Source organism: Oncorhynchus clarkii, chromosome 6, assembly GCF_045791955.1.
Source record: "Oncorhynchus clarkii lewisi isolate Uvic-CL-2024 chromosome 6, UVic_Ocla_1.0, whole genome shotgun sequence".
NCBI lineage: Eukaryota > Metazoa > Chordata > Actinopteri > Salmoniformes > Salmonidae > Oncorhynchus > Oncorhynchus clarkii.
The window spans coordinates 28,252,146-28,267,365 of NC_092152.1; the positions used below are offsets into that span (position 1 = coordinate 28,252,146).

The window sequence follows — 15,220 nt, forward strand, 5'->3', positions numbered from 1 at the left end:
CAGTTACTACCCCAGTGCGCGCATTCCGTCGCCTGCTCGCGCTGATACGCGGGGTCCTAGCGCAGATTCTACTTTGAAAGTTTAACTTGTCTGCTCTCAATTCTTTTGTGTCACCGGTAGCCAGCCTTAATGTCTATGGTAGCCAGACTACAGTCTGTCTGAAAGTAGATCTGCAATTGAAGGGGGTGCACTGTGCACATCTGACATTCATAAGCATATGAAGGCCTACCGACGACATGAAATGATGCTGCACAATCCATTTTCATGTGCCATAAATTGACATTTGTAAAGAAGAGTTCAATTGATAACTGTAATATCAATATGACATCAATAGTCATAGACAAGCCTTTAGTTAATTAACAATGACAATTTATATTTTCATCGATACAGTACTCACACATCAAATACTTCATGAACTACCATATCCCACAGTGTAGCTTGCTCTGAAGTACAGCAGAAATGCAATACTTGTCTTTAAAAGTAGATCTACAGTATTGGTTATCAGGTGATGAATAGATAACAAAAACTTGCAAACGACCCCAGATGTACAAGTAACTCTCTGACTGACTACACTCTTTTAATAACAATGCATTTGATTATGCATGATCCCCTGTTGCTGGAATATGTTTGCCAGTAGATGTAGTATTTATACAAGCCAGAATCCAGGGATTTGCCTTGCTGCTGGATTTCAACACATGCGGTAAGAAGAAGCTGGCCATTCATATGTATCTTCCCCTTACCAATCTTTGGGCACTAGTGCTCATTTGCAAGTTTCCCATGGACTTCAATCCACCCAAGATCTTGTGTGTGAGCAGGGTTATAGCAGACTGGAAAAGGGCTTGGCTTCAATGAGCACATGGGTTATGAGAGCAAAAGAAAGTGAGTGAACCTCTAAAAGTTCCTTGTTAACAGATGATTCTGACATGTTTCTTACAATACAAAAGGGTTTTTTTAACTTTTGCTTTTGCCCATCAGGAGAGATCATATTCACATAAATCAACTCCTCCCAGCTTTAGGAAGAATGTAGTGAGGCCATAATGTTATGAGGGCTGAAGCGATCATGTTAGAAGCTAAGGTCACAGCTTGAGGAGCTTAAATCAGCCTTTCTCGATGGGTCAGATAAATTGGCCTGTTACAGTGGCAAGAAAAAGTATGTGAACCCTTTGCAATTTCTGCATAAATTGGTAATACAATTTTATCTGATCTTCGTCTAAGTCACAGCAATAGACAAACACAGTCTGTTTAAACTAATAACACACAAACAATTATACGTTTCCATGTCTTTATTGAACACACCGTGTAAACATTCACAGTGCAGGGTGGAAAATGTTTGTGAACTCTTGGATGTGAACACTTGACCCTCCTTTGGCAGCAATAACCTCAACCAAATGTTTTCTGTAGTTGCGGATCAGACCTGCACAACGGTCAGGAATAATTTTGGACCATTCCTCTTTATAAAATTGTTTCAGCTAAGCAATATTCTTGGGATGTCTGGTGTGAACCGCTCTCTTGAGGTCATGCCACAGCATCTCAATTGGGTTGAGGTCAGGGCTCTGACTGGGCCACTGCAGAAGGCGTAGTTTCTTCTGTTGAAGCCATTCTGTTGTTGATTTACTTCTGTGTTTTGGTCCGTTGTCCTGTTGCATCACTCACCTTCTGTTGAGCTTCAATTTGCAGACAGCCTCTTCTGCAAAATGTCTTGATAAACTTGGGAATTTATTTTTCCATCTATGAGCGCAAGCTGTCCATGTCCTGAGGCAGCAAAGCAGCCCCAAACCATGATGCTCCTTCCACCATACTTTACAGTTGGGATACGTTTTTGATGTTAGTGTTCCTTTTTTTCTCCACACATAGTGTTGTGAGTTCCTTGCAAACAACTCAACTGTAGTTTCATCTGTCCACAGAAAATTTTGCCAGTAGCACTGTGGAACATCCAGGTGCACTTTTGCAAACTTCAGACGTGCAGCAATGTTTTTCTTGGACAGCAATGGCTTCTTCTGTGGTGTCCTCCCATGAACACCATTCTTGTTTAGTATTTTAGGTATCATAGACCTGTCAACAGAGATGTTAACATGTTCCAGAGATCTCTGTAAGTCTTTAGCTGACACTCTAGGATTCTTCTTAACCTCATTGAGCATTCTGCGCGGTGCTCTTGCAGTCATTTTTGCAGGACAGCCACTCCTAGGGAGAGTAGCAACAGTGCTGCACTTTCTCCATTTATAGACAATTTGTCTTACCATGGACTGATGAACATCAAGGCTTTTAGAGATACTTTTGTAACCCTTTCCAGCTTTATGCAAGTCAACAATTCTTAATCATATGTCTTCTGAGATCTCTTTTATTTGAGGCATGGTTCACATCAGGCAATGCTTCTTGTGAATAGCAAACTCAAATTGTGTGAGTGTTTTTTACAGGGCTTGGCAGCTCTAACCAACATCTCTAATCTCGTCTCATTGATTGGACTCCAGGTTTGCTGACTCCTGACTCCAATTAGCTTTTGGAGAAGTCTTTAACCTAGGGGTTCACATAATTTAAACATTCACAGTGTAGGTTGGAAAAAGTAGGTATTCAATATAGACAATAAAAATACAATAATTTGTGTGTTATTAGTTTAAGCACACTGTGTTTGTCTATTGTTGTGACTTAGATGAAGATCAGATCAAATTGTATGACCAATTTATGCAGAAATCCAGGTAATTTCAAAGGGTTCACATTTTTTCTAGCCACTGTAGGTCTGTCTATACATGACTGGATATTTGCAACTGAAATAACATGTTGAGTGAACATAGCTTGTATTGCAAACATTATGTTCCTAATGAATACTATAGCATTGTGTTTAGAGAGTTTTACAGGTTAATGACTGTACTGCTACTGCCAATTGCCTGTTGCTATAGCAAGCAATATTATGGGGCCTTATCCATGAGTCACCGTATGCTTTAAACAAAAACAAAAATAAGAAAAGGCAGTGAGCAAGCAGTAGTACTTACTACACTACTGGTCATTGAAACAGATGGTCCCTTTTACTTCCAGTGAGCAGTTGTGATTTAGTTCATGGCACTGTTTTCATAGCATTATGACCCCAACTAATGCTTATGCCCATCACCAATGGAAGGGTCTGCTTTAGTTCGTTATCCAAATTATTGTAAGGGCAACCACAGTGATCACCTTTCTAAAGAAAGATGCATCGTTTTTATGTGGGGGAAAGAAGCATAGCTTAAAAGTTACGGATAAATGTACGTTTTGCAGTTGCTTTCAAGGTAGACTATATCAGATTGCGATGGTTATAGATCCTGATGGGTTGAAATCGAGATTCCATGGCAATGCCATTACAATTCCTCCAACTCTAAAAGGATGTTTTGCTGAGAGCAAAGAATAAAATGTTATACAGCCTGGTAAGACTTTTTATATCCTAAAGACATTTTGAACACTCAAAAAAACCCATGAAACTTTCTGCAGGCGTCCATTTCAACAAGTCTGTCTTTGTCTTTAAAAAATCCCAACAGTGCTGCAACTCTGTTTAAAAATACTTGCTGATATACAGTATGAGAGGCAGGGGATGAATTAATCTTTAGAGTTTCAAATCTGGAGTGCATTTTGAAATATGAAAAGGTGAACCAGGAGAGTATTTGAAAGGGGTCTTGGTGCAATTGGCGGTAACATGTATTCACAGACATATCCAAAAGGCAGGCACCTCAAGTCATGCTAGCATGCCCGGTCGTACAATGGTGCAGTGTGCTCTGACCCACCCTGCAGACCCCCGGTTTGTTATTCCTGTATGTGATACTGTACACTGGAGCAGGCTCAGAGAGACAGCATGATTTCTTAAGGAAACCAGAAAGAGTGGATGGTTGCCTGCTCAGCGATGAAACAGAGGGCTATTTATCCAAGCCGTTAAATAAGGCTTCAAGAACAACACCCCCTCCAACTCCCGCTCACCAGCCCCCAAATCTCTCTCATCTGGAGAGCACAGTTTCACATCCCAAACGGCACATAACATCAAATTGTACTTAATGGCATCCAGACAAACTTTAATGTCGTTCCAAGATTCTCTCTGCATTACCCCCCCCCCCCCCCCCCCCCCCCATTGCAATCTCTCCCTCTCTCCATTCCACATCTGGACTCCATTCCAGGTGGAATATGGTAAGAGGGGGAACGGAAGGAAGGAAAGGTGGAGGGACCAGCTGAGAAGCTGAAGATCTGAGGAGAGAAGAGTGAGATTCAGTGTTGAAAGAGGTCGGGTGGAAGTGACGTCAGGATGGAGTAGGAATTTGATGATCCCTCTTGGGCATTTCCACTGGCTCTTCCCAACCTCACATTACACACCAGTACAACGAGCACTGTCGTATTCAAAGTGGCTAACACAATCACAGGTTTCTATAGCCGTAACAAAACAAGTTTACTAGATACAGTATCTTCAAGAAAATAAGGTAGAAATGATCTTAGCATTACTAACAGTGGTAACCATTACAGTGTAAAACTAAATACAAACTACTGCTGTACTGTATCATCATGAGGTCTGATGTTGTTCCTTTCTCGAGGAAGCTATGACATCTAATGGTGGATTCAATGACAACACTGAAGCTGCTAATGGCTGACTTCCATGCAAAACCCACAGGAACCACACCCATATATCCTCAACCTAGACCACTGAATCTGTGGGATTATTCCAGTTGCTAAAAAGAATACATAGTAATACTTAAAATGTCTTTATAACCACTATCTATTAAATAACTTCATTGTGGACATCTCATCATTGTCTGCCTTGAAGTTATTGCACAAAAAATGAGTAAAATAGTGTAGTACAGTAGCGTACAGTACTTGAAGGTATTGGATTGTATACATTTTTGTGAATCTGTTGGTCTTTTAAAGTTATATACTTAAGAGTTTTTTTTTTTTTACAAGTCCTACTACACATAATCACCATACTGTGTTGTAAACCCCAGTACAATACATACCAAAGATGATATGTCGGACAGCCTCAGTATAATGCACAACTTTAACTGTGACAACGTGGCCCCCTTCTGGGAGGAAGATAAAACAGCAGTACCTGTGAAAAACAGTCTTAAGTATAAATGACCATAGTCGCAGGAAGTAGAGAGGCTGAGGGTCAAATAACATGGAAAACATTCACTTTTTACACAGTATTAATTTACCATCCTTACAAACCACTCAATGTACATTACTGTATTGTTCATAGGTTGGTCATCTAGGTTTGTACCTGTAGACTTTCCATCACCATGAAGAAGAACAATGCACAAGACAGTAATTGAGTACAGTGAGACATCAAGTGCTCTGTGATGATGTGGCTCAGTTGGTAGAGAATGGTGCTAGGGTTTGATTCCCACAGGGTACCAGTATGAAAATGTATGCACTCACTACTGTAAATTGCTCTGGATAAGAGCGTCTACTGAAAAGGAATGAATAGACCATTTCTGTTTTCACATAGAAATAAGTCGCATTTGCAAAGTATAAATAAAAAAATCTGGAAAACATATTCAACAAGTATTATCAGATTAACTATGTTGTACAGATAATGAACTACTTCCCACATCTCTGTAAATGACAGACGGAGCACAGTGCCCAAAGGAATGCTTTAAAGCTTACTGCCTTCAAGTCATAGCCATTTTATGTGTGGGGTTATAAAAGCCAATATTTTATTTTGATTCACTGATGTACCTTTTTATTTGAGGAAAGGTAATATGTGTGTTTCTATTAGATTTGCATCACTTTTCATATATAATCACAATTACTTGGCCACATGGTTCATGCAAAAGGTCTAAGGATATTTGAGTCTACATGCATTACATATTTAAGAAATCTTACAAGCATGAGATCCATTTTAGGATCTGTAGGTAACACAAAATGACCAATTCAACTCAAAACCCAATTTCAAGAGCATCAAAGATACAATTTATTCTTACAAAACATAATGCAGAAAAAATCTGCTCATCACCAATTTACAGGGAATAGAAGACCTACTTCCAAGCTCGTATTCTGAATGTTGTTCCCAGTACAGCCAGGTTATAGTACAAATGAACCTGACTGTGTGTCCACAATGATTTCCCAGGTAGATAGACAGAGGTGGGACCAGTAGGCCAAATGTACCCATCTATAGGATGATCTACAGGATGAGAAGGGGTCCACATGGTGTTTATTGTCCAGGGAGCTGAAAGGTTTAGCCTACATGACATAATTTTCAACAACATAAGCTGTTGATGGTACAATTGCATAGCTAACTATACAAAAGGCCAAGCAAGATACATGTAGTTTTATCCTTACATATTTTTCAAAAACATTGATGTGTTTTTATGAAGTGTGTCTTTCTGTGGGTGCTGCTGTGAAGAAACATACAGCAATAGCATCAGCAAACCTCTTCACACTAAAATAGTACTACAAGTCATGCAGCCCTGTGCCTACACATGTCATCAGATGTCATATGATACGGTACTATATATTGTTCTATAAAATAAACATTCACAAAAATGTTTTTATTTATATATCACATCTTTATATTCCCTTATTTCAAATTTTAAAAAGCAATAAAGCAAATACGCATTTCATAATTCCAACTAAACTGATGTGCTACCACGAGGCAAGAACAAACCCAACAGGCTCGGCCTGACATTCTAAAGCTGAATCCACTGAAACCTTTCAATAGTGATCCCAATAGCAGGGGGAAATGGCAGCAACGCAGGCACCTTAAACCATCACTTCAAAAGGAATGATCAAAACTCTCGCTCAAGTTGAATTCCACAAACACACGCACGCAAGCACACACACAAATGCACACAACCACAAATATAGTACAAATTTTGACACAGATGAAAGTTATCCCTTTGCATATGTATGTCTTCTGTCTTTCAAATGCCTTGGAATTCAAATGAAGAGTTTATTTCCCTTCCTCCGAACAGGTCAGCAGGAGACTCAATGCTGTTTAAAGGATTAAAATGTTACGCTCTGTCATTGATCTGATTCATATACCAGTTCTGTTTTGTAATAAGTTGGTGTAAATGTGGCAGGTGTAGTAGCCCACTAAGTTGTCTGAATGAGATGTTATATTATTATATCTATTTTTTTTAACCTTTATTTAACTAGGCAAGTCAGTTAAGAACAAATTCTCATTTTCAATGACGGCCTAGTGGGTTAAGTGTCTTGTTCAGGGGCAGAACAATAGTTTTTTACCTTGTCAGCTCAGGGATTCGATCTTGCAACCTTTCGGTTACTATTCCAACGCTCTAACCACTAGGCTACCTGCCGCCCGATACAGCTGTACATTAGCGATAACAATACATCTGAGGGCTAAACCGGGAGGGCCTGGGAAAAGAAAAGTTCCATCCAAACCTCATAGTAACTGAATTAGAAAACTGGAGAGAATAGTTAAATGCTATAGAAAAGGCACAACCTCTGATGTGTTGGCACTCCCACTCCCGTTCCCCAGCCCATGGTCTATTGCTCTGAGCCTCAGTAGCGGGGTGAGACGGTGGCACAGGGGGCAGTGCCAAGGCCCTGGTAATTCTCGCGGGCATGCTTCTCACAGAACATCTCCTCTCCCACCCAGAAGTGACCTCGCATCTTCAGGTTGAGTCCGCACTCTGGTGTAGAACAGGTGTAGCACTCTGGGTGGCGGAAGCGGTCGTCCATGATGCGCACCGCCTGTGTACTGCAGACAGATGGACACAGTCGTACTCAACACAAACATTGTTTCAGCAGCTTATTATTACTTATTATTTGTCATCAGTTACGCAATTACCCCTGTGGACAGAGAGAACATGTCACAATTACCCCTATGGGCAGAGAGAACATGTCACAATTACCCCTATGGACAGAGAGAACATGTCACAATTACCCCTGTGGACAGAGAGAACATGTCACAATTACCCCTGTGGACAGAGAGAACATGTCACAATTACCCCTGTGGACAGAGAGAACATGTCACAATTACCCCGATGGACAGAGAGAACATGTCACAATTACCCCGATGGACAGAGAGAACATGTCACAATCACCCCTGTGGACAGAGAGAACATGTCACAATTACCCCTGTGGACATGGAGACAGCATGTGACATGAGGTGACTCTTACACAATGCTGGTGCCACACTTCTCACAGGTGTGGTACTTGGGGACTCCGCCCCCGGGTGATGTGGGTTTGGGAGGGGTGGGTTTGGGCGAGAGTCCTGGGAACCGCACAGTTGCCTCTGCATAGAACAAACCAGAAAGCAACAGGAGAGCAGAGTCAGACAGAGCCGACACCGTTTGTCTGAACACCACCAGTTTATGATCCGGGTCACACACTTCATGACACCAGTGACATATGCTGGTTGTTATCACTTCATAAAACTTTTATTACCATCTCCACTTGTAAAAGTAAAAACAACAACACTCACACTCTGCTGTCCATTGAAAACAATGCTCTAAGTCAGAGTTTGTATGCAAGAGTTTCCTTATCAGACTTTATTTCTGCTCTGGACCAGGGGATGGCCTGATGTTTCTATCGATATCAAATAACTGTCTGAGTAGCCAGAAAAGAATACAAGGTTGATGAAACAATTGAGTAAAATTGTGGTAAATTGTGTTGAATTTGACAATAACCGTTATCTACAAATAACCTCTATCGACCTCAGAGTTGACCCATCAAATAGGTTTCAAACGGGACAGTACATCCTACACACCTATTTATTAGACCAGCGTGTCTCACACACACACAGAGACAGAGAGACAGAGAGACAGAGAGAGAGAGAGAGAGAGAGAGAGAGAGAGAGAGAGAGTGAAGACGAGTGTGTTTATGGGAGGATCTGCTCACCCTTCTCATCAGACTCCAGAACCTCCTGCAGCATGCGGAAGGTGTTGGACTGTCGAGGGGCCGTGCGAGACTCCTTGTTCTCCTGGATCATCTTGTAGACCTCTGAATCCCGGTCAAACCGCTGCATGGCAAAGTCCGAGCCAGAACTGCAGTGGGAGAGAGAGGGGATGTAGCTATTACCTATTACGTAACCACTCTGATAAATAGACTGATCAGTCAATCCATATCTATATACATTCCATGTACAATCTATGTTCTATCTATGTACTGTACATGTGTACATTCCGTGTACGGTAGACGGTGTAATAATGTCCACATATGTTCAAGGCGATGTGTACATTGTGGAGGACTTATGTGGGGTTAGTTTGAGAGAATCCAGAGGAAATTAAGATGGGGGCAGCAGTCAGCTTTGTGACTGACCTTCCAGCCCAAAGTCTACATTGCATACCCCCAGGAAAGTCGCCAAAGCCAGCCTCCAATCGCAGTCCAAACATTCACAACTGAACTGGATCACCTTGCTATCCACTTACAGCAGCAACTGCTCTAGTCTGAAAATGTCCTGCAGGCAAGGTAAAGAACACATATTGAAAACGCCTGTGTAGAGTAGACGGTGCCATGTTATCAACTAAGTAGCATACATTATTGGTGTAGTGTTTGGGTATTAAGGTGAAGACATTCTAGATTATGGCTAGTAAAGTAGAACTGTGGCTAAAGCTTTCCAGATACCCACCACCACAGCAGCCATGATAGGCCAAATAAAGTGGGCAATCCTGCTGTTTGACTCCAGGCATTCCTGGATGGAAAAATCACAGAGACGTGTCCTTTCTATCATGTACCACTACCCCTCTCTCATGCCATCATTACATTCATGACCCACTGGAGCCAATGGACACCTTTTAGCTTTGAGGCAAGATAACTTATGAGGCAACTCAAGCCAATGCATGTTTTGTGGCCATTTTGGACCAATGGGAGTGCTTGTGATGGGACATAGTCTTAAGAGTGAACCCCTCAGGGTAGTTTCTCTGCTGCCTAGCTAATTAGCAGATTAGCAGGCAGCACAGTAGCACTGCACTTATAGGTTTATGAGCACCACATTCTTAGCCGCTGGGGTGGTGGAATGAAAAAGTGGTTCACTTTATTGTTCATTCAATAGCAACTGTGTGTGGTTGCCATTGTTATATTTTCATTGCCTAGCAACAACTGAGAGAGAAAAAAATGGACAGAAAGATGACAGTCAAATGTACACACGGACCTATGCACAGAATACTGTAGTCAACATTGTTTGCCTGGAGGGAGCATTTCAGTCAGTCAGGTTGTGTGTGAAACCGGTCAGACAGACCCTCAGTCCACAGGTGCGGTGTATTGCCATTCACCTGCAGAGAATTGAGCAGAACATCCCTGCTAAACTGTCAGTAAAAGTCTGCCAATTCTCATCAGCTGGTTCTCTGTGTTATCATATGCCAGGTTACAGCACATCTGTCAAAAACACTGACTGTATAAATTCCCCCTGTGCTGATCTAATCTAAGACAATACCATGGAAAATAATAATCATTCACATGGCTAATCCTGTTGAAGGCACTATGGAAATGGAGAGGTGTGTGCATGCATTCATGTGGACTGGAGTTCATGCCTGCCTTTCATCAGCTGAAACAGGAGATGGCAAAACGATGAGACAAACCTCAATGTTTCAACTCTTTCCTTTGCATTATAGAACATGGTTTAAATTGAAAACAGACTCTCCAACACACCCTCCAAGTCTTCATCATGCTCCACTCCACCCTGCTAAATCCATTTCCCTTTCCCCCTCATTCACATTACATCTTCAAACCAATGGGCATACTGGGTCAAATGTACTAAGAGCACAAAAGCATGGGAGCAAAGCAAACATAACGGCAGAACAGTGAACCACAGAAACATACAGATGGAGGGAAATCTGTTACAAAAACAGCCATAACTTGCCTAAGCTATATCATAATATACTGCATGTATGCATACTCAAAAGAAGAGTACAACTGGAATAGGCTACACATAACACACAGCATCTGAAAATAATAATTGTCAGTTGGCTTTCCAGTAAGTACTTTGTGGACTCCACAACAGTCAGAATGTTTTTAAGAAACCACTCGAGAAATGTGCACATGGAAAAAGCGTCCTTTTCATGTTTCCACAGCCACAGAGAACACCTGATCTTCTTCGAGTGAAAATGCATGTCTTTAAACAAGCCTCAGTCAAAACAGATGCTATCACTGCTGCCAGCTCCAACAGCATTCTCCAGTGTGAGAACAATAGGGCTGTTGGTGTTGTGTTGGTGTTGTTTGCATTGCTTCATTCAAAAACACAGCCATACTAATTAAAGCCAGTTAAAGCCTAAACTCATTACCAAATTCAATAAAAGTCAGAAATAACTCACCTCAGAAATAAAGAGGGAACAAAGAGGAGAATTCCTTGACAACTAGATAATCTTTGCTTTCAGATGTAACAGTTGTTCTTGGCTGCATGTCTATCCTCAGCTGTGGTAACCCAGCAAACACACAAAAACACAAGCACACACGCAGAGGCACACACCTATGTATATATTCACACCAAACAGGAGCAGGAGAAGATTGAGTTTCGGACTGAAAAGTGTGCCTTTCGGCTGCCACTCATTGGCCTGGAGAGAAAAGAAGCGTCTCATGGGGTGTCTCTTAGCCTGTGATTGGCTGAGTCAGAGGGGGGGGGGGGGGCTTGATGTGAAGCCTGGGGACTACAGAGAGGGGGGCCAATTAAGGGAATAATCTCTCTCATTCTTGCCAGAGACATGACCAGCAGAAAAGTGAGGCTCTTTAAGAACTGCACACAAACACACCCCAACCTTTCCAGAAGGGAGGATCACCGAGTACGGCTAAAAACAGACTACCTGAGAGGCTTTGTAAGGAACAGGTTTGAAAAATCTCTACTTTCTTCTTTTTGGCTGTTGAGTGAATAGCACTACAGTATGAGAGCACTGACTCTCAGAGTAAGGTACAATCAAAATGTCTAATCAATTAAGTCAATGTTTGATGAAGACAGCTGAATCCTTCAATGCACACTAAAATAGTCTGACTTGTAGCTCTAAGATCAACCACATCTGTTTTGGTTAACTAAGTGCTGCGCTATGCGTTTTTACACGTTACTGAATTGCTACAGGAGTTTGTTTTACCCTAAGCCTGTTTGTAGTAAGTCATAACCACATATTCAAAATACACAACATCAACATACGTTAGAGTGGGTAAATTTGTACTGTACATCGTGGTAGATCTGTAGAGGAGCCGAGGATTGACAATGTTCTTACCTGCGTCTGGGGGAGACAGACAGCTCGCGCTCTATAGGGCTGTGGGGCGAGTAATGTCCTGGAGGGGTGGGGGTTCGGCTGGTCACAGAGTTATTCCTGAAGTCCGGAGAAGAGAACTCCTGTGGAGACAAAGAGATGTACAGGTCAGACTGGTCTGATCTGCATGGATCATCTTCTTCTGCTCAGTCAAACCACCTGCAGATGCTGAAACCCAGACATGCACTTTATAGAGTGGAACGAGTTTATAGAGTTGAGAAACCTGATGAGACCATGAGAAAGAAAGCACCATGTGATGCACTATCTCAATAAAAAAGTCAGATAAAGAAATAGCTATATTCCTTTCACTTACTGGATTTTATTTAATGTTGTTTCAAAAACATTGCTTCATCAAGGGTGGATTGGCATTGAAGAGAATGTTCTGAAAAATCACAACAACTAAAGAAAGAGATGAGCCTGGATGGGGAAAACGTTCTTTAAGCGAATAGACAGACAAAGAGCTGGACAGGTCCACATGAATAGGAACAGTCAAGGTCAGAAAGCGAGGGCTCTATGTGAACAGGTGACAGAAATGACCTCCCGGGGCCTGTTCAGTTGGGTGCAATGATCATGTACCAGTGTAAAGGTTTGAAATGATTATGTTTTTGTCAAATACAATATATTTGTGGGCGTCTTGGGTTAATTTGCAGGGTACAAATTATTTATAATTATGTTCTGGCCCCCAGACCATCCCCTCAAGAAAAAAAATAGGCCCGCGGCTGAATCTAGTTGATGACCCCTGCCCTAGTGGCACCGACTTTAAGGACTTTTGGAGATCAATCCACAAAGCAGATTTACCTAACTTGGTGGAAATTTAAGAGATCTCCAGGGTTAACCATCCCTTAACAGTATCTGTTAAGTTTTACCTTACTGAATACACCCCAGATGTTCAGAATACACACACACACACACACACACACACACACACACACACACACACACACACACACACACACACACACACACACACACACACACACCTGTAAACCTTCACTTCCTCAACCTTATTTGTGTACAGTAATGAACTAACAGTTCTAATTCTGGTAGCCATGGCGGAAGGTTGCTACAGTCATCATGACTGGTGCTAATAAAGGCTCTGATTTGTCATGGTTTTCCTCCTGCCCTTCCCATACTGCGGGTTTCAATGGAGTGATCATGAGACACTCCCAGCATTCCTGTCCTTTACCTAACTCGTCCCTCCTTATCAAGCTCTCATTTATCTCCCAGCCCTAACTCCACGTGCAGGCTGCATGCCCGCTTTTGTCAACCTTGTTAGCTTTTGATTGCTATTTATTTCTAAGCTGGGACTCAGCCCCCAGGCCTGATGACGGAGATGCTGTTCGCATGGTAACAGATGTTTGGCATTGGCTCTCTTGTTTGTTTGAATAGAAGGGGAGAGCCAACGTGTACTTCCATCGTGGACGCCAGATGTCCTACAATTATGCATGGCAGTTATAAACCATTATACCGCATTGGGAAAGAGCAAATGGCAAACTTTAGCAACTTATTCACCTCGGCATGATATGGTTTACTGACAATGCTTCCTACTTCCATTACCTAACTGCTCACTGCTAGAGTACCAGCTTGGCAGGAAGCTACTGCCAATGATGGTGGATTATGAATGTCTCATATTATGGCCGTTTACCATTGAAAGGAAATGGTCAAGGTTCCCGTCTGTGTAAGCGGTCTATCCTTCCTTCGGGTGAACATACAGTTCCTTCATAATCTCTGGCAAGCTCACTAGAGAAAGGGAACACCCACTGACATAGACAGGATTTTTTTCAATGTGAAACTGCCCAATAACACCTGCCCAAAAATGAGCCTGTGAGATGTCTCGCCTTCTCTTCGGTCTCTAGCTACTGCTTTTATTAAGCCACAAGAGGGAGCTAGAGTGACATCATTGGTTACAGCCAAGCAGTAGATCCTTAGAGATCCTGAAAACATGGGACTGAATGGCTGTGTGTGTATGCATGAGTTTGAGCGTGCGTTTGGTATGCACACGTGTGCAAGTTTAATGGTATTATGCGTTTCCTATGTGGTGTCGGTTCGAAGAGAATTTCACCCCAGGGACATGGGGCACCCAGAACACAGTGCACACACCTGGTCCACTTCTGAGCAACTCATAACTCAGCCCAGACACTTTTACTGTCAGGAATCCCAGAAAACAGTTCGATTTTACTACAGTGCTATGCACTGCATCTAACTGTGACCACCTGAGATCCAATTCTAAAAGTCTCTCAGACACGCAACAAAATATTTATTTTCTATGGGGTATTCAGTTAAATCAAAAGTGAAATGAAGCTTGAAAAGTGAACACTACAAAAAAGATCAGTCACTTTATTTATGCTCTACAGATGGTCATACCATCAAACTATATGCTGATAAGCAACTGCTTGATAAGGTTAGGGTTAGGGTTATGGTTAGGGTTAGGGTAATGGTTAGGGTAAGGGTTAGGGATAGAATAAGGATCAGGGTTCACTAAAAGGCGGCCCACAGGGTGAATTTGTCCCATGGCTGATTTTATTTGGCCCCTCAATTTTTCAGAGCAAAATAAATAAACAACAGTGCATTCAGAAAGTATTCAGACCCCTTGATTTTTTTCCCCATTTTGTTACGTTACAGCCTTATTATAAAATGTATTAAAAACGATTTTACCCCTCAATTTAAACATAATACCCCATAATGACATAGCAAAAACAGTGATTTTTTTGCAAATATATTAAAAGTAAAAAACTGAAATATTACACTTACATAAGTATACAACCCTTCACTTAGTACTTTGTTGAAACGACTTCGGCAATGATTACAGCCTGGAGTCTTCTTGGGTATGACGCTACAAACTTGGCACACCCGTATTTGAGAAGTTTCTCCCATTCTTCTCTGTATATCCTCTCAAGCTCTGTCAGGTTGGATAGGGAGCTTCGCTGCACAACTATTGTCAGGTCTCTCCAGAGATGGGGTTCAAATCCGGGCTCTGGCTGGTCCACTCAAGGACATTCAGAGACTTGTCCTGAAGCCACTCCTGCTTTGTCTTGGCTGTGTGCTTAGGGTCGTTGTCCTGTTGGAAGGTG

At 41.9% G+C, this 15,220-nt stretch overlaps 1 protein-coding gene across 1 annotated transcript in view; it reads right to left on the bottom strand.

Moving 5' to 3' along the window:
- Nucleotides 1-5,652: 5,652 nt before the first annotated feature.
- LOC139410908 (PDZ and LIM domain protein 2-like) overlaps nt 5,653-15,220 on the bottom strand; it is a 60,634-nt gene continuing 51,066 nt past the window's right edge. The window contains exons 7-10 of the mRNA XM_071156566.1: nt 12,114-12,232; nt 8,803-8,948; nt 8,083-8,197; nt 5,653-7,660 (exon numbers count right to left, since the gene is read on the bottom strand). Coding sequence (XP_071012667.1) covers nt 7,462-7,660; nt 8,083-8,197; nt 8,803-8,948; nt 12,114-12,232 — 579 coding nt within the window. The 3' untranslated portion in view covers nt 5,653-7,461. The remainder of the gene's footprint in view (nt 7,661-8,082; nt 8,198-8,802; nt 8,949-12,113; nt 12,233-15,220) is intronic.